At 37.4% G+C, this 21,074-nt stretch overlaps 1 protein-coding gene and 1 long non-coding RNA gene across 5 annotated transcripts in view; both read right to left on the bottom strand.

The window, feature by feature from the left end:
* gpc6a (glypican 6a) overlaps positions 1-5,122 on the bottom strand; it is a 151,542-nt gene extending 146,420 nt beyond the window's left edge. The window contains exon 1 of one of the 2 annotated variants that reach the window (XM_057332362.1): positions 4,631-5,122. In XM_057332362.1, the coding sequence (XP_057188345.1) occupies positions 4,631-4,790 (160 nt within the window). In that variant the 5' untranslated portion in view covers positions 4,791-5,122. The remainder of the gene's footprint in view (positions 1-4,630) is intronic. The other variant, XM_057332363.1, reaches the window with a different exon arrangement.
* A 2,370-nt stretch (positions 5,123-7,492) lies between these two features.
* The window catches only part of LOC130552350 (uncharacterized), a 49,056-nt gene continuing 35,474 nt past the window's right edge, over positions 7,493-21,074 (bottom strand). The window contains exons 2-6 of one of the 3 annotated variants that reach the window (XR_008962717.1): positions 18,145-18,281; positions 9,892-10,021; positions 9,338-9,390; positions 8,318-8,631; positions 7,493-7,879 (exon numbers count right to left, since the gene is read on the bottom strand). This is a non-coding gene — a long non-coding RNA (uncharacterized LOC130552350). Of the gene's footprint in view, positions 7,880-8,317; positions 9,108-9,337; positions 9,391-9,891; positions 10,022-18,144; positions 18,282-21,074 lie in introns of all 3 variants that reach the window. The other 2 variants (XR_008962715.1, XR_008962716.1) reach the window with 2 other exon arrangements.

The following is a 21,074-nucleotide window of genomic DNA, read 5'->3' on the forward strand; positions in this document are numbered from 1 at the left end:
TCTCTCTGTACGTCCGTTCGCCTTCTAACAGGCGTGATGTCTGCAAACCTCTCTCTGTTTGTGCAGGTCGGTGCAAAATAATGAATGCAAATGGATGTGGTTCAACGCGCCAGCGCTGCCTGGACAAATAAGGCGATCTCACGAGCGGCCTGATCAAAGCCTTCAGTCTTCAGGTGCCGCCGACATTTAGATTTTCATTAAAGCCGGTGATTAGAAGAAAGACAGCAAGAGAGAGAGACAGAAGTGAGGAGAGACGCGTGGAGACAGGTACAGACAGATTGAATCAACATATGGTGGATTGTGATATTAAACCCGGAGCGTGTCTTAGATCTCACCCAACGTGCACGTAACACTTGTTGAAATGCCAAAGTGTGACAAAAAAAAGCAGACCAATAACATCATACGGCATCCATCACATTCTGGTTTAATGAAAAATACCACCAGAGGTGACTGTAATCTTATACCATGATCGAAGAAGCTCTACTTTATATCAAAACATACAGTGTTGTGTTTTAGCTGGAAACGTAATATATGAATACAATGGGTCCCATTTTTTTAGAACCCATTTTTGTGTAGATCGTTTGTAAAGTTATTCTAACTTAAATTTTCAGATTCATGAAAATGGTCGTATTTTCAAAATGTTAGTTGGCACGAAAGAAATACACCTGCTCCCTACCATTTGTAAATGGTGCGTAAAACCGCACGTCACGTTCTGTGTTAGTTTAGACAAGCTGATGACACTGCATTAGGCCCGATTCACATTTCGCGTCTTTTCCGCGTGCATATTCGGGCATATTAAATGTAGATGCGCAGCAGGGGGCGACGGGGTCGCGACGCGCATGCGGTGCGTCACGCACATTTTTCTAGGCGCGTTGGCGTTGCATCAAGATGTAAATAGTTCAACTTTTCGGAGTGCAACCAACGCGTCTCTGGAATAACGCGCAGTGCCTCCAAAGCGTTGTCAAGCGCCACCACCTGGTCGTTTTCAGAAGAGCACCAGGTATTATTTTAGCTGGCTAAAAACGCTTTGGTGGACACGGTTTAATTGATTAATTTATTGGTAAGCATATAGACTATCAGTCTCTTATGCATTTATGCAATGTAGCCAAACCAGAGAATGAAGTCCAGAGGATTCCAGCATTCCAAGATACTTTGCGTAGCGTCATAGGCGGTTTTTATGCTAATTATGAATGAACGTGCATTTACAAGTAATTGGAATGCATTAACACACACACATTTTACTATCAAATCTGACGTTTACGAAGTATTTGTGAATCAGGATTCAAGTTTTCGTAAAGGTCTGTTTTACGCAGAATTTACTCATTTATTTACGAATGTTTCATGATTGAGGCCCATTGTGTGGTGATTCCTCTTTATAGGTAAAGCCTTTAATTCAATTCCTCGCAAATCAAATGTACTTTAAGCTTTTTTTATTATTAAAAATATAACAACTTTACAAGAAATGTGAGTCTGACGTCGTTTCTGACTTCAACACACATAAACATACTTCTGCGAAGTAACCTGCAAGTATCCAACAGAGATGGAGTATAACGACATGGTTCATTTGTTGGAGTTGTGCAAAAACATACGATTACTTAACAAATACGGCATTGAACCTATCCATCAATGACATGAGAGCAGGTCAGACTAAAACATACCAACGAAGCAATACAAATTAATTTAAACTTGCCAAGAATTCAAGATAAACACAAATGTTTTAGTATCAAAGTTCACTTGTTAAAGGTATGCGGATAATGTCCTGTTTGTGTATTTATAATGCTAGTGTGAAGTCAAGTGTGTGTAACGCTTCCCTCGTGACCTCTGTGTTGTCAGGCACCGATTTGAAGACTCATCACACAAACAAATACCAACTGAGACCTGAAATGAGCTCATGAGAGAAGAAACAATCAAACATGGGATTAATGGAGCAGATGATTTATCTGAAGACAAAACCATCAGTACACGTGTGTGTGTGCGCGTGCGTGTGTGTGTCCCCCTGTATTTCACAATATACCAATAAAGATGTTTGTCTCTTAGGTCAGAGTCTGGAAAATAATGTCATGATTTGGGAATCGTATGATTTGTTCAGTCTGGAATGTTCTCACACACCCATGAATCTCTCCAGCGGGATGAAGAGACACTTTAAAATCAGATGCTCTTTACAATCTCGTGTTCTGGATCTCTCTGGCACACACACACTTATCTACTGCACACATCTAGGTTTGTACAGACTTATAAATCTTTGAATAACTAAGTGACTTTATGCTGTCTTGTGTTTGTTCCAAATCATCGTTTTAGGTCGCATGATGTTTACTGGAACACTGTCATCTAAACCATCATGCCATGAAAATCTGAAATCTAAAATGATGCAAGCTCCAAACATAAATGTCAACACACGTCAACAGAAGGCTGAATATCTCTTTAGTGAAGCGTTTGATATGATACTGCAGTCGTTATATTCGGTTTATCCTCTACGATTTTCACATTCATTCCTGCTGTTTTCAATTATTTCTGAGAGTTTCTTGTTTTCACGGTTCCTTCCTCTAAACATTGTTTTCTAAAACAAAACCTTATTGAAAATGTTACATATCATTTGCCATGTATGTCTACATTACACCAGTTCATATACAGTAAAAGTCTCCCGCAGAATACTGAATTAATGAAAAACAAATGAAATTTTAGATCATAAAGCTGGTGTCGGGTTATTGCTGAAGACAAACACACTTCTATTAAACGTCATGTAAAACATCATTTAACACGCACACACAACTGTTTCTATGATACAATCATGAAAAGCTAACCCTCACACAAACCTGTTGCTATTATTGAAATTAAAGCAATAAAAATGTATTGATCTCTTTCAGAGATGCATAAATAATAAAGAGCACTCCGAGAAAGCTTGCCCGAACCTGTACACACACACACAAACCTGACAATCGTCACAAAATATCCTACAGCCAAATCAGAAGAAAAATGTGAAATGTCAGCATTGCAGGGGTATTACAACACAAACACATCCTGCATTAACACATCCAGTGTATATTCACATGCGTCTCGCTCTGAAACCAGTGAAACTCCCCGAGGACGCCGGGAACGGGAATCTCTGAAGAGTACGTTCATACGGTTTAACACGAGGGAAAACTAAAAGAATCTTAGTTTAGAAAAACAATGCAGATGCGTGTGGTACACAAACACACAGTACGGGTTCATTTCCAATTCACATTTAGTTACAGATACAGATTTGCTGTTTTAGATTCATCGCCAAACATTCACAAACACTGAAACTTAAGAACCTAAGACTAAAAAACACTTTGGTTTTGGAACTAAACTTTCTCATACAATCATGTCTAAATACCACAATTATAAAACAGTTTGTACTGCATTGGTACAAGAAACAAAATGTCATTTAAAGCCGGATTCAATGGCATTGTGGAATGAAACATTATTACAGCATGATCTCAACCTTTAAAAAACGCTCAGCTCTCTTCTCATGCATCACGTTCTTACCATGGTAATCTGCTTTTACCGGGTAAAACCCCTTAAATGTGATTAAGATAATGCAAGAAAAATCTGTGCATACTGTGCAGTCAACTCAACTCGACTGTAAATGGCCTGCAGGACTTTATAAATCCAGTGTTAAACAGAGACTCGTCCGCCTGAGTGAGTAGAGACACCTACTGGACTCTTTTATAGTACACTGACTCTCGCCTTTTAATTGGAGGCAGTCTGCTGATAAAAAAAACACTGTAAATCTCTTACAATGGGTCTAAAACTCACAAAAAGAGTTTATAGGAGTGGAGGACAGTAGTTTACTGAGCATGTCCAAAGACGATCCACGGGTAGATTGGACTGTAACTCACACTTATCCTGTATGTCTGCGTGGCACTAAAAAAGAACCTTTAATGACCTTTGTAGGTTTTTAACTAACACTAAAACTGCACATAAAAACGAAGCGTTGTTAAATCTAAACACAGCTGCTGATAGAAGTTTACCATGCGTTACTGTCAATTTCTCTGAAAATAAAACATGCTCAGCGCGCAACAGTTGAAGCAGATTTAACTTTACGTTTAATATGCAATTGTTAGAATGTGTGTATATAAACACGTTGACGCTGTCAAAATGTCCATTTACTATAAAGGAGCAGTCCCAAAAATTGCAAGTCACCTGAACTCCTTCTAAATCCTTTTACATTAAATATCAATGTGTGCAACGCATCGATCAAAACCACAACAGGTAACGTCCCACTTAGATCTACATTCATTTGGTTTTAAGTCACACAGACCTGTTCAACTTCAAACTTTCTGGTACTTAAAGATGCAGAAACTGAACAGCCAAACTCGCTCTAATATCACCCCAATGATCGTCGAACGCATTTCTTATGCATCACCATGACGGGTGCTTTCTAAAGCTTCTTAAAATATTGCCATTTATCACATGCGATGCGAGAGTTGACCATCCTTGCACCATATTACACAGCACCACAAGGCGCAATGTAGCTAATGATAAATAAGACGTTCTGCACGAGTACGACCTGTTCCCCACCAAAATGTTGCATTTAAAAAAAGACAAACGAGGGAAAATTCCTGCCGTAACCCCAGCTGGATGAATGGCAAACCCTTGGCACCCTCACCTGGTATCTCCTGATGTGGCACATCATGTAGACTGAACCCCTTGACCGCGTACGCCTGGCGCACGTCGCCGCAGCTGCGCGATTTCACATCTCCGGCACATGACAGCGTAAAGAAGAGAAGACACAGAGAAGTGAAAATCACGACAGGTGTCCGCGACATCGCAACACTCCCGTGCGCAAAAATCCACCCGATGCGTAAAGGCGCACGATCCGCGCGTACGATCCGTGGAGAGAAACGCGCTCGGCGCACCGGGATCTACAGCTGCAGGTTGAGAAATGTTTCAATCGCTCATTAATCACGCCTTATTTCGCATCCAACATATAGCAGAAGTCCGATACGGATCCGCCTGAAATAAACGCGTCACTTATGATAAAAAAGTGAAACCTCCAGATTCCAGTGGCCGGAGCTGCGCGTCCTGAACTTCTGCTCTATACAGCTCTGTGTTTCGATCAACGGGGGAAAGTAGGAATCCTGACTCTCTCTCTCTCTCTCTCTCTCACACACAAACACGCACACACACACACACACACGCACACACACGCTGCAAAACCGCACAACCAGCAGACAAGTATGAGCCGTGGAAAAAACACGGACTGGATTTCTAAAGACTGGTGGACTTTTGCCTGAGTGGATGCTACGGCAAAAATCAAATTACAGTACAATGTAATTAATTTACAATCAATCATTTTAACCCAAAATATTATAATATCTATTATTTAACGGTACGATATAAAATTACAGAACAGAATTTTAATCTTTTTTATTTTTTTACTAGCGTTTATTTGAATTCGTATTAGAATTTGTTTAATGATAAAATTTGTTTTGTCTCAACGACCACATTCATCATAACAACACTGAACTTTATTTTTCTTTTACACATTTGAATGTCTAGCAAATATATAATAATGTATATCTTAATATATTTTAAGGTTATGCTACAGTTGTACTTGAATGATACCGAATACTGATATAACATAAGACGACAAAAACGAAAAGAAAGGCTTTTAAACACACAAACCAGTGGCCAGTGTGAGTGCTGAAAAACCCGGACTGGATCCTGAAGTACGATTGAGTTGCGCTGGATGGGGAGTCATACTGAGCATCTCGTCATCATGTCTGGCCGATTGAATTCAGGTTCAGACAAGCAAACAAACAAAAAACGTACATATATAAGGAATCACACAATCACATGTACGTATATTGCTTCAAATTAAAAGTATTTCTCATTTGAAGGTGGTAGGGTTTAGGAGTAATGAGTTGTAGCAGCCTGAGGAAAAAACTATTGTATATTAGTCACTAGTTTAATTTAGTTTCGTTTAGTTATTTATACAGCACATTTTAACACAACTTTAAGTTGACCACATGGCATAATAAAACAACAATTCCAACAACACTTAATCAACTGTTGAGGGTGCTGTCATTTAAAACGAGTGTCTGACTTTCCCAAGTAAAACCCACAGCAGTTGGTAAAGTCAACTGCTGTGGGTTATTTTCCTGTTTATATTTTAATTACTCGCGTATGAAAATGATGCAAACATCTGTGTGATACAAGAGTCCTTAAAATTTCCAAATGTTCTTGCAGATTTTCTAAATGTCACATGCTCAAAACCAACCATATGAACCTCATCTCAATATATTCTGTATGCTGTCTTTTTCAAATGAAATCACAATATTGTTATCATGTGTACTGGGTTCCTGTGCTGTGCTTTCATTGTCATACTATTATTATTCTGCAGACAGCACTCTTACAGTCACATGTGTATCTGTGCATCTCAAACAGAATGAGAATCTCTGATAACCTGCCGTGCAGTCAATAAATATTCTATATTTACAGAGCTTCCCTGTAATTTATGCAATATACGATTGTGCTTTACATATTTCACACACATGCTGGAATTGATGCACTGCAGATTTTGGAAAATGTCACACAACAGCAGGGTACACAACTCACACAATACACAACATGTTAACACACCATACTGTGCAGCCACACATCACCATCATCTTTATGATAATCTCTACTATCTTCACTACATAAAGATTCGAATGATTATATAAAAATATTAAAGCATGATGAAGCACGGTTTGATAGAAGTATTGATGCATTATTGTGATTTATCTCAGGCTGATCAGTTATTTATCGAGATGCCTGATTCATATGAATTTCTACAATGTGAATCGAATAAAAAATAGGAATATTAAATAAAGCAATGGTGAATTCCTTAAACTTATTTAACCTGCGAAAGAAGACCATATGAATTCAAATGAATTAGCCTCGTGAAATAGTGCTGAACAGCGATGAGATTCAGTGACTGTGTCAAAAATGTGTCTGTGTTTGTACAAACCTCCGTTTCTTTCAGAAGATGCTGGTGTAGTGTTTGTAGTTTTAAAGGGTTACGTTCAGTCTCTGTTTCACACTCGCTCTGTTGTGTGACAACAGAAACAGAGAATATGTGAATGAGAACCGTTTAATCATTTTCATTTAGCAACCCTGTCAAGTATCTTTCCTAATCTAGTGATATCGTTCATGAAAAACACACTGACAGATGCCCTCCTAAACTGTAAAAAAAACTGTGATTTTACAGAAATATTTCATGAGTTACTTTATGAGTTATTTCTTTTACAGATTTTCCAATTAAAATATAAAAAAACGGGAATTGTACTGTTTTTAACATATTTTTTTTAATGTATTTTTGAAATACGGCAAATTTACAAGAAAAAACAGAGGGGGGGGGTGTTGGTTGTAATTTTACAGGGAAAACCTTTATTTTGCACCCCAGCTGCCAGAAAGTTTCCGATGTTTTTAAACAAGATTTATTTTTTACAGTTTATTTTTGAAATACGGTCAAAAACAAAAAAACTACAGAAAAAGACAACAAATTTACAATAAAAAACAATTTAATATATATATATCCTAATATCCTATACTTTTACAGGAAGTTTAACGGTATATTTCTGGTTTTCCAGTTTACAGAAAATCTCAGTTTTTTTACAGATTTTTTTACAGTGTACCATACTGGAACAAAACACACCCCGGTGTTCTAATCTACAAAGTAAAAGAAACATGTATTAAAGAGCGACACAAACACAAATATCAACATCTTGAACATGTACTCTTATTGTTCTTGTGATAATGCATTACAGTATACAGAATCACCGCCATGAGGAGCGCTTAGCATCCTGAAGATGGATTACTCTGTGGTTTTTCAGCACATGGAAGGTCAGTGGTTTTCCTCTGACTGCAGGTGCTGAGAGAGAGAGAGAGAGAGAGAGAGAGAGAGAGAGAGGCTGTTTCTGCCTGTTGTCTCAGCCACACGTGTCTCCTCTGAGGCTTCCTGAGTTTTTTACAGTACGGTGTAACTTATTACTTTAGAAGTGTTGTGTCATGACTGGTTTTATGGGCACTTTTCTAGTCTGATTTTTTACAGCCCATAATAAATAACTTCTTTACGCAATTATAACTTCAATCAGCTGGATAATTAAACACAAGGTAAAGTGTGCTTTATTGAGCGCAAGACAGTTTGACCCACATCTGATCCGAAACGCCGGTCATTTGGGCTACTAAGAGGCTGTTTAAACAACACTGTTTTCAACTAAGGAAGCAAAACTTTAAAACTTTAAATCACTTTAAATCTTTACCACAGAAGTAGAATCACTTGTACTTGATTTGCTGGTTTTGTTCTTACCGTAATGGTTTGAATAACATTCCTCTCTCAGTCCTCTTCTGCTTGATGTTTATTGAGTGGAGTAAATAAGTCTTTTGTCCCATCAGCAGGTTTATTAACCCGTGAGGTGATGAGTGAGTGAGGGACACTCTATACAGCTACGTGTTCTGAAAGCTCCAGCAACAATAGAGCTCAAGTCCAGCAGGATAGAGTCGCTTCTGACGGATCGATAATCCTCCATGTGTGTTAGTGCTTCAATTTTACTCTGTTTCTCTCCAACCTCTTCCTGTTCTAACACACACACACAGACGCACACACGCCACACACGCCACACACTGACACACACACGTTGGGTTTCCATGTTTTATGGGGACATTCCATAGACGCAATGGTTTTTAAACTATACAAACTGTATATCATATTCCCTACCCCTAAACCTAACAATCACACACAACTTTCTGCTCTTTTACATTTTCAAAAAAGTTAATTCTGTATGATTTATAAGCTTGTTTCCTCATGGGGACAAAAAAATGTTCCCACAAGGACAAGGATTTTGGATATTGCCGTCTTTGTGGGGACATTTTGTCCCCATACCGTAGGGTTTACCCTTCCCACACACACACACGCACACACACACACATACCGGCACACACACACACTGGCACACACACGCATGCACACGCACACACGCACGCACACTCGCACACACACATAAGCACACGCACGCACACGCACACACACTGACACACACAGGGGCCGTAACAAGTAAAAACAGTTGTGAAAGCTTCTCTTTGATGTTTCATTCATTTAACTGCGAAAGAAACAGAAATCCCCTGTAAATCTCACTGGACACACTTGTCTGATATTTTATCAGGTCATCCTTTCAATTTCTTTTGGTGTGTTGAATCTCCTGTGAATCCAAAACTGCTTCAGAATGTTTCTATGCTATCCGTTTAACATCTTCCCAAGCCGCTACTCAGAGCTACACATCTACCAGCACTTCAGTATGAAGTAAGTGTTATTAAAATAAAAAGTACATACTATCTGTAGAAGCGTGCATCTGTTGAATTCAGCACCAGTCATCCATCAGTGACCTGTCGAACACAAACACAGTCAGATGTAGTGTTGCATACTTCACAAACGTCTTAATGGGTATGAAAGTTGAATTTGTGTCAAAATGCACATTAAACCGTACGGTGTAAATATTAATACACATGAATAAAAGCAATGCTGACGAGAACAAAAACACTTTCTGCAGTTAATCTAGTTGTGTTTTCATAATAATAATGTATCAGACGTCATATGATTGTTACTGGAAAAATAAATCATTCTATATTAACTTTAGCTTTATTCTGTCACACAACACAGACACAGTCGAGTTTAAACCAAGTGCACACTGCTCGATTTTTAGACAAATTTTGAGAATCCTAAAAGATTCCTCTGATCCTACATAGGCTAAAATCAGTAGTCTTCAAAGGTTGATTGACAGCTGATCAACGATCATTGTGATGACATTTTTCCTCCGATACAACCTCAAAAAAACAGCACTGTGATAAGTGTACTTCACTGTACATCACTTTGAATAAAAGCTTCACCTGAAGCGCTGAACCCGAGATGAAGAAATCAAACACGTCAGCGCTGCTGTGTTCTCCAGGAATCAAACAGCCGGAAGAGATTGGAGAAGAGTAGGATTGAACCCCGAGGAGCATCTTTTACTCCGTTAGTCTGTAAAGAAATAAATCACATTACAGGATCAGCGGGACGGGCCGGTGTACACGCACAGGCGGTCCATGCATACAAATGCTGTATCCCGACGGCGAAGACTATGAACGAGTACTAATGACGCCTTTCAAAGCCTCTGAAGAATAAAGATAAAAGAAATGAGACACAAAGGTAGCATGTAGTAAACTTTGATGTGTACTTATTTGCTATTGGCCCCCAGGAATGTTTAGACGAGGTCGATTCTTGTTCTTTTATTTCAGGACATAAACATTGTTTTTCTTGGATCTCTTTGCAAAACTAAACATGGTTCGTGGAGATAAGAAACTAAGCGTGGTATCTTGTGCTCCAGATATTTATGAGGCGATCTGAATAAACGCTCAGCCCTGGGTCATATAGAGGAAATCTGATGATTCTTTTTCTCTGTGTAATGCTGAGGGCATTGTTAGAGCTCACGGAGCAAAATAATCACAATCTGTTCTTATTAATCAAGTCACCATACAGGACACAAGAGCCTTGCGGATCAACCTCTGCGTAGGTTTCATTCCTAACCGTGTGTATGCACATTCGGGAGATATATTTATATGACACTTTTTTGGTGTGAATCTTAAAATGGTGTATGCACCACATAACTGTGAGGTTTATGGTAAAACTATGGAAATACAAATATTGATCAATCTATCAGAAAACAATGGTTACTGTAGTTTTACCATATAAAAAATTGCTGTAGTCAAATTACGTAAAAATATGGCTATTTTGGGCTGATCAGTGATGGCAAAAATTATAATCATGATTATTTTGGCCAATATTGAGATCACAATAATTTCACATGATTACTCGCCGACTTCTGAAACAACGTAAAAATAAAAAAAATGACTGGTCTCTGTAAGTCACTTTGCATAAAAGCGTGGGCTAAATGCTTTATTATTTTACATTTAATTCACCTTAAAAAAACGATATAATATTTATAAAAAGCTTCACCCATAGATCCTTGCAAAATGTAATACCGTGCAATAATCAATTTACCTCAAGTTTTTTTTTGTTTCTGTAATCACTGGAAGCTAAAACTGACAATTATGATAAGTTACAATTACTTTCAGAGCTCTACAGTACTGTAATTCATAATTTTCAAGAAAAATGATTAGTATAATTTTTGTAAGGAAAGTTCTATCGATGGAAACACATGTGACACCCCCATGTAAATGTGACAACTTGCCCCGACCTGTTTGACTTAAAGGGAGAGTTCACCCAAATATGAAAATATGCCATCATTTACTCACCCTCAGATTGTTCCAAACCTTTATAAATGTCTTTGTTCTGCTAAACATAAAGGAAGATATTTAGAAGAATGTCAGTCACCTAACAGATCTCATACCCCGTTGACTCCCATAGTAGGGAAAATAAATACTATGGGAGTCAATGGGGCATGAGATCTGTTTGGTTACCATATCTGGACCATATCTTTCTTTTTGTTAATCAGAACAAAGACATTTATACAGGTTTGGAACAATCTGAGGATGAGTAAATGATGACAGAATTTTCATTTTTTTGGTGTCCCTTTAACAAACACTTTGCATATAAATTACGTATAAACATGTACATGAAAATACGTTTGAAATTAAAACTATTCGAATGAATGTTTTCTTTCAAATAAATATCTTACAGTATCCCTAAATGTTTCCCCTGTCAGCTACCGTAACATCTACAATGTCTCAGTTAGTATGCTGTGCCTTATTGAACATATTGACTGTGAGTAACCATTAATGCGGTCCGTCTGAGAGAAGTCGCTCTAAAGATGTTGTGGAATAGTGTTTCCCCTCACATAAACTCATCCACAGCGCCTGTCTGCCACACAAGGACAAAAGAAATGTTGTTAATTTAGCACTACAGGGCTGGAAAAGGTTTCTTCGCTCGCATTAGCGCTGAGAGTAAGCCTTTGTATTATTAATGAGCTTTTCATAATTGATGAATTCTAAAGACAAATATGGGCAATTGTTGTAATCTTGTGAGATACGAATCGTGGATCTTAATTCTGCCACATCAGGCTCTGTAATGTTGTTTTCTGCTTCCACTGTAAAGGGGAAATGAGCTTTTAGATTACACAAGAATAAAATCGACATTATAATAATTATAATTCGTGGTGCTCGTGAAAAACTGTTGCTCTTACCACAGGTCGGGGATTGGAACAAGCCCCTAATCCCACTCATGCAACTAACAGTAAAAAGATACAACGAATGCAAAAATCAATGTCTGCAGTAAAAACTATTTACGCGGAAACACTGGCTGTGTCTGAAAGGACTTTGAGGACTTCACAGGGTCACAGCATAACAAACTTTTTATATATGATATTTGAAATCTAAATATAGAGTGTGATGACAATAAACAAACAAATATTTAAAAACCACAATACTTATTTATTTGTCATTTATCTGTCTCTTTTTAAAATCCATGTGCCCTCAAAATCTTCAGTTAAAATCTGAAAACGCACTTCCCTCCTGTAATAACTATCCATCTCACATGATTATAAGGTAAAATAATCTGGATTTGAGTAAATGTGATGAGAAATGTTTGAGATCTTCAATAATATTGACTTTTGATTGCAGACGAGAGGAATCTGAGCTCAGATTGACACATTGTTGACATCTCTTCTCAAACTCTCATGACACACACATTTGTATGATTTCTGACTCTTTTTCTCAGGAGAAACATCTGAGACACACATGAGACTCAAGCAAACATATTGTTAACTCAAACTCTCGAATTAATTAATTAATTAATTGTAAAGTGTAATCGCAATATTGCCAAAATCTCAATACAATCGCAATATGATGGCGCATGTAAATGTAGTCAGTTTTGAGTTTTTTTATACACAGCCAATTAATGGTTCACAAGAAATAAGTGGTCATAGGAAAGAAAAACAGACAAAATAAACATATTTGCAAAAAAGATCCAATATACTTCAAAATAAAAGTCTACTACTTCCAAATATGACTGTGACATGATACCTGAAAAAGGAAGCAAAATAAAAGCTCATAAAAAACGTATTAAAACGTAAAGAAAATGTAAATATTAAAACTAGTGTGGTAAACTCTATTTGTCTCAAGATCTGTGTCAAACCAGCATTTCACTCAATGATAGGCTACGCTAGTTTCCAACACCAGTTGTTCCCAAAAACTAGTTGACATTTTTTTGTGAATTCTATCCTCAAACTAAAACTCCAACAGCAACATATTTTGTCTGTGTTTAATGAAGTGTGACTTTCTTTTTGGGCCAAAAACACTGAAATGTGGATTGCATTTGCGTAGTATGGTATACACATAGAAATTGACTTTTTAAAAAATAAACCTTCCCCAGAGAAACATATTCACTGGAGTATAAGATGTTACAGTGACAGCTCATGAGTCACTCATATCACACAGAAATCCTCTATTATTCTGTAGCCATATCAAAGATGAACTAAATGCTCCACTGCCGTTACAATGAATGGCGATGAATGCAACGGTAAATATGGCCGCTCTAGTGAAGGAAGTCCCGCCTCCCAATGAAACGAGCCAATCGTCAATCAGTAAAGACTGAGGGTTCTCTGGGGCGGGGTTAACGTAAGGCGCTTGCCAGCCAGAGCGAAGACGCCGTAGAGTAGGTGACCTCGAAAAAGGTGATTTTTAGCGCAATTTAAGGTAGGCGAACCAAAATTATGACACGGTTCATGTCATGTGTAATTTATTGATCGGAACTATGCTGTTTAATTGTGATTTTTGCCAGCGATTTTAGAAATATCTGCCTTCCCTCATTCAAGTCGATAGGACTGGGACTAGCTATGACGTAAATAGCTGCCCAGAGGCGTTGCAAACATGGCCGCCGATGGCACGACTTCCGTAAACGGACTTTGGCCGTATGCAGTACATATATGAGGTGATCTGCTCCATCAGAACATTTCAGTTCATAACTTAATAATGAAAGATCACAATCACATATTCTGTGCCATTACTTTCATAATAACAGAAGAATCTGATTCTGTCTGATATAACTGCACTTCAGTGTCACGGGTTACAACAGTTCACGTACAGAAATATAATTATAGTTCAATGGATTTCAAAGTCTACCATCATAAAGTTAAATGACTCATTTTCTTTTGTGCTCAATACTTGGCAAAATTGTCTGTGATGCTCTCCTTTCTGTGTTATTCATGAGGTGTTCATGAATATTCAGAAGAGCAGCAGTCATTAGAAACACCCCTGCATTATATCTTCAACCTCAATGAAATATTAAACTCCTGAACATGATCGAAAAGGCTAAAAGCAAGAGAAAGTTTCTCTTCAGTGAAAAGGGGGTGTAAATATGTTTGTGTTTTTGTAAATGAAATCATGTATCTGTGGCTATAACGAAAGGTTTTTTGGCATAATAGTCCAAAACGTGATTCAATGCAGAAGGGTCCATTTATAAAGCACGAACCGCTTACACTACATTTCTGCCAGAAAGACTCGGGAGGTAAGATGATGTTTATTTAACTGCTGACCAGCTATTGAAAGCAAAGAGAATATGATAAAGTTCTTTGGCGTGGACCCCGTCCGTAGCTCGAATCCAGAGGGTCGTAGATTCTTGCACTTCCTGCTTGAGACGAAGGCAGGGGCGGAGCCTACCCCCCGGATGTATGGACAGGGACCGACCTGGTGGTGCTGGGGAGGAGGGGGGGTGAATGTCGACGTCAGTATATGCAAAGGCACATGTCGAGTAAGTACGGATCATCTTATATTCTCGATGATGCTATAGAACTATAGGTACCAAGTGACGTAGCATTAGAGTCTCCCTGGCAGAACTTGCGCTAAAACGTACATTTTCCAAAACTGAAAGCTGCAATTCATAATGTTTGTCTCTCATCTTTACAAAAAATTTCAGGTGACTTTTTGTACTTCTCTTTACATGTTCTGAAGTGAAACAATGTCAAAATGACGCGTTTGTATAAAATCGCGCTCAACAGCTCAAATTATAAATTAATATTATAATCTTACTGTTGTGAATTAAGGTGAGGAAACACATATATTTTATCTAATGTACTTCTGTGTATAATTTTAACAACAAGAAAAAAGAATAGTTGTGAAAATTAAAGACAACTAAAAACAAGTCAATAATTTCCACAAACTTCTATTATGTGTGAGCATTTTTATTTTGTATTTTCGGGAGTTCTGAGTTCTTTCTAATACTCGTTCTGTGGTGGTGACCTCATTTAGCTTTGCCCCAAAGGAACGAGGGTTTCATTTGTTTACTCCTTCACTTGGTTTGCTTCAAACTCTTTAAATGACAGCCCTATTTAAATACTGTTTGCATTTTCTCCATTTAATTTGCGGCTCACCTACTGCAAAAGCCAATCCCATCAGTACACGCTGGGAGCAACAATTAAATATTAAAAGTGTGTTTTTAAAGTCCATTGTGCATGTCCATGTGCCCCAAAATCAATATTGTCAAAGCTTCTTGTGCCCACGAGGCACCTTCACTGTTAAAATAATTCATTGTTGGCCCTGTCGCCGGAACATTATTCATAAGCCAGAGGATACGCGTGATGCCCGCGGTGTGGACCAGAGGGGCCGTATCCAATCAGAGAGCCACCGGAAAGATGAAAGAGCTAGAAACATTTACACTTTTTAAGCGGCCCTCAATGGAGGCCATTTCTCATGGCGTTGGCAGCCAAGAGTCTGTTGGGTACAGCCGAGCACATTGTTTCCTGGAGATTAAATTGATTCGAGGAGAAATGATTAAGAATGTGGAAAATGGCTGTCAGTGGGGAGAAAGCCGAACCTCTGGAGCAGGTTAAGTGATTATGTCAGGTTATGATTCATTTTGCACTAAAAACAAATGGCAAAACACTTGATATCTCCAAGGCCAAAAAGAGCTAAAGAGCAGAAATGAGCCCAGATTGCTCAGTAAACATCCCTTAAGAGGAACGGTTAGTACCAAAGGTGTCATAAATGATCACATGCACCTTAACAAAACTCCCAAACTTCACAAACAAAACTTATTTTTTCAAATAAAACTCATGACAAATGTTTTACAATGAATAAATTCACACAATGTCATTTGTATTTGGGGCGGGGCTTCTTTGTTTCTTTTTTAAATTATTTTCTATCATTTATGTTAGGGGTGCCACAATAACCATGACATTTAAAATCATTATAATTGATATCCTGTTCATTCTACATATGATAATATCATAAATATTTCAGCAGGAGAGTTATTATAGTTTTGATTTGAGTTTAATTTTGTTTTATTAATATTTTTAATGAGCTTTTATTTTTAGATTTTTCGTTTTTATGTTAATTTTAGTTAAATATTTAGCAACTTTGCTTTATATGCTTTTGTCATTTTATTATTTATTTGTTTATTTTATGTTGCTATGTAAGATTAATTCATTTCAGTTTTAGTTTTGTTTTGATTATTATCATTTTAGTTTATTTCTGGGGCTATATTTAAAATTTTTTGTTAGTTATTTTTTTCCCAATGATTTTCAGGCAAATATTTGATTTGATTTCAATAAGAAAAACGCTTTCAAAGTTTTATTTCAGTAAACTAAAATAACCTTGTTCAGAACCTGTTTAAAGTTTTGCTTAATGAGCCACAAAGGCTATACAAAACTCTCTCTAATCCTCATACTTAAACTTTGAGTGTGACTTGATGGCCAAAAAGGGAGAAAAAAAATAAATAAACAAAATTATGAATTTGACTGATATAATTACTGGTTTATTTTTTAACAGAAACAATGAAATGGATCCCAAGATAATACTGTCATACTTTTGGTCATGATAATCGTGAGGTGAAAGTCTGATTCATATTTTATACGTTTATAAAAACAAAATCTTTGTTGATGTGTAAGACGTGAATTCCTCTCAGTTCAGCCAATACGGATCAATAATTTGATGACCTCATTCTGCACCTCAGCTTCTCATCAGATGCAGGCTGTGAGGTAAACTAAACACTATTGGCTACTTTAAAAGGGGAGGAGCCACTCAATATATCCAGTCCTTACATCCTGTTTCAGTTGAAATGACGTTAATGCATCAAACAAAGCAGCACATTTAAAGGCACTACAGCGAGTTTTTAATCCGTCCCAATCCGTCTATATTAGCAACAGTTAAAGTGATCCTGACCGACATTAATGACTGTGTTTTTAGCTTCATTATTGCTCCTATCGATGTAACATTCTCAAGCAAGATTCAATAACATTGAACTTCTATTCTGTAAACATCCAGCATCTTTCTTTACCTGTGAGGCTATCGTTTTTATGGCCCGAGTCGTATCGGCTGTCGTCTCCTGCACTAAAGATCCGGGTCGATAAGTAGCGTGTTGTCTAAATGCTACATCACAGTATGTCTTCGGTTTAATCCCTTTTCACATCACCTATGAAATGCCACACAAGCTCGACATTGATCTCCTGACGCTCAGCTGGCTGTTAACATGAACTATAGAATTATTCAGTAAAACACAAGCACAACACTTCTGACCTTTCAAAAGACAATTTGTTGATAATATGAACATATGTAGAAGATCATCGCCTGTTTGTTTTCTGGTGAACAATGAACATTAATGAAAACATAGCATTTCTAAACCTAAAACGTGCACGTTTGTTCTTTTCTGTAAATGTCTTATTAGCAGATTTACACATAATTAAAAAAAACTTGTGATATCACAATTTCTTCCTGAGAGACACAAGTGACTTTTTTATGTATGAAGTGACAGAGGCTTACCGCGGTACTTTGTGTTGAGATGATGTAATTATTCCCTGTGGCTGCACAGGTTGAATCATGCTGGCAACATATTTAATTTAGAGACGATGCCGATTCTCACGGGGGCGACGAGCCCCCAAATTATGCATTAATGTGTTGGGAAAAAGCAAACCGGGCTGTGTGTGCTGAAGGAGGTCCAAGACGCAGAGGGGCTTTACCACCACAGCTCAACTATCATTCTCAATCACTATTCAGTGTGAAGTCAGACGCAGATGGAGTTTGAATCGTGCTAGCCCGGGGTGACACGTGGATTTCTCAAGACCACCTGAGAGTTTCAGTAATTCATTTATCTACACTTATGCATTTTTAATATTCGCTAATGATGTCATTTGCAATTTGAGATCTGTATTGTACCTGTTTGGGACCCCTGACTCCAGATTTCGGCACAGAAATATCCCGAGAGCAGATTCACGACTCAACTCATATTAGGAGCTGCCTCGACAAGACACCAGAGCCCCTCGACTGCTGAACATGACTGATGACTTCATAAGCTGGAAATGAAGAAGATTAAAATCAAACATGGAAATCAAGCTTTGATAAAAGAAAAATAAAGAAAGAAAATGACCTACCCAACAGGAATACAAGAACTAAAACCCAAAACTTCAAACTAAAGCAAGCATCATTTTACACACACACGCACACGCACGCACACGCACACACACACACGCGCACACACACACACGCACACGCACGCACGCGCACGCACACGCACACACACACACACACACACACACATATACTTACAATGCATGTATCAACATCAACACTCTCATAAGAAAGTATCACGGACGAGATCTCATTAATATTTCAATTCTTCAATGAGATTAAATGAAACTTTGTCTCAAGTCTCATCAGCGTCTCAGGAGAGATGTCAACAGTGTGTCAAACTGAGCTCAGATTTGCCAAGTCTGCAATCAAAAACTAACGGTACTGTTTAGCATGTTGACAAAATGTTTATATGCTCTCCTACTTGTAAGTTGCTTTGGATAAAAGCGTCTGCCAAATGAATAAATGTAAATGTAAAAGTCAACATTATTGAAGATTTCAATATGAACTCAAACATTTCTCATCAAATTTACCCAAATCCAGATTATGTGATTTCTACAATCTACATTCATTTACATCTCCATACTCTTGTGTTTCAACAATTACACTCTCATTTGATTCTCTTTTTATCTCTTCAAAGTAATTTTAGGAGAAACTTCTGAGACTTCAGTAAATACTCAACTGAGAACGCCGTTAAATCTTCAACGACAAAAAAAAAGCAACTCATGAGTAGGGATGCACTGATGTATTGGCAGGGCTTGGAAGGCTGGAAACGTATTTTGTTAGATTACAAAAGTTTTGTAACTTAATCTAAATACGTTAGAACACTTTGAATTACTATTAAGGTAGGCTTTATTAAACAAAGGGATCACCAAACAGAGGACTTTGCTTTCCTCTGCACATTATTTTAAACAACAATCAGTTTTACCGTTTTCCCTCATCGGACATTATAGTCCACAATTGTGAGTGTATGTCTCACAATTGTAAGAAAAGAAGTTAAAAACTCACAATTGTGAGAAAAAGTCAGAGTCGGTGTGACAAAAAGTCGCAATTACCTTAAATATGACTTAAACAAGACACTCACATACAACTACCAGCAAAACATGAAAACAGTCAGTGATCATTCAGGTAAGGACAGACAATAAAAATTCAAGGCTATGTGCATTTTTTAAATGTGGAAATCAGTATAAATTCAGGCGGTTTGTCTTCTGGAGTATATAAACGTCTATTGTGTGAAATAGCTTATTCAGGACCGTACTTAACATAAATAAATTAACATAACATTTCCATGATCCCAGATACCTTTTATTTTGTTAAAATTATTCAAATTTGGCATATTCTACAAGGGGTATGAAATGTATGTGTAATACAGTTTATATTAATGTTTAAATGAAATAAATGTCATTAAAATTCCAAGTAATCACTTTGGTAATCTAAAATACTTTTTGGATGTAACTGTACTTTTATTACCACCCATTTTAAGGTAACTGTATGAAATACAGTAACTAAAAATTCTTTATTTTAAATATGTAACAGCACAGACTTCATTTAAGTTTATCAAATAAATGTTCAATGTTAAGCCAAATATGAGTTAATGTTGTTAATAAAATACATTTACATTTATGCGTTTGGCAGACGCTTTTATCCAAAGCGACTTACATTGCATTATCCTATACATTTATACATAGGTATGTGCAATCCCCTGGGATCGAACTCACAACCTTGCGTTGTTAACGCAATGCTCTTGCCACTGAGCTACAGGAAAATAAATATTGGATGTAATGTTAAATGGATCCAATTCATGTTCAGTAAAATTAATTGAATGCAGAAAAAACAAGCTAGTATTGTATGCAATTGACCAATATCAGTATCGCAATCAAACGATAGTTGTTTAAAATCGGTATCGGCCAAAAAAATCCTATCGGTGCATCCCTATTATGAGCACTAATGTTTTTCTCTGGGTTCAATGAAAACAATGAAAATGTTTAAGTAAAAGACCTGTTTCAGTCAGGCCGTAAGTGTGCACGCTTGTGTGAATGCTGCTCATGTAGTGCACACTCGCCAGGAAAATCTGCAATCTGAGCGTGTTTACAGCTTCTGTTAGAACAAATCCTTAATGCAAACAAAGAAGGGTAAAAAAGACAGTTTCCAGGACAGAGCAAACAAAACTCACACACAGCATCAGCACAAAGTCATAAACTGTGTGCAAAATCTAGCACAGAATATATGTACAGTCAGGGCTGGAATGGGAAGAAAAATCAGCCCTGGCCTTTTTGGCCCACATCGGCCCTCTACCATTTCTGTCGAGGGGGGGGGTTGGGGGATTGGCACGCATACGTGTCTTCTGCATTTATAATACGTCCGTCTGAGCGGCCCACCGGGAAAACTCCCGGAACGCCAGATTGCCAGGCCGCCCCTGTATACAGTACATGAGTCGAGGGTTAAAGTGATACTTCAGGCATGAATCAAAATTTTCCCAATTGACTTAACCTCAAGACCTTCTTGAAGAATAATGCAGTCTGAGTAATTATTATTATTATTTACACTTTTATTATTGCATATTGTTTAATGCACAATGAGGTGCAAAAAGTTATGTGCCACTATTTATAAGTATCAATAGCATCTAACTACTATTTCTACTTAATCCAAAGAAAATACAGCTATTTTCAATTAGTGTAAAAAGCATTGCTATTTACTCAGTGTAAATAGACACTCCATTATAAATGTTTTATAATATA

The sequence above is a fragment of the Triplophysa rosa genome, linkage group LG4 (assembly GCF_024868665.1).
Source record: "Triplophysa rosa linkage group LG4, Trosa_1v2, whole genome shotgun sequence".
Classification (NCBI taxonomy): domain Eukaryota; kingdom Metazoa; phylum Chordata; class Actinopteri; order Cypriniformes; family Nemacheilidae; genus Triplophysa; species Triplophysa rosa.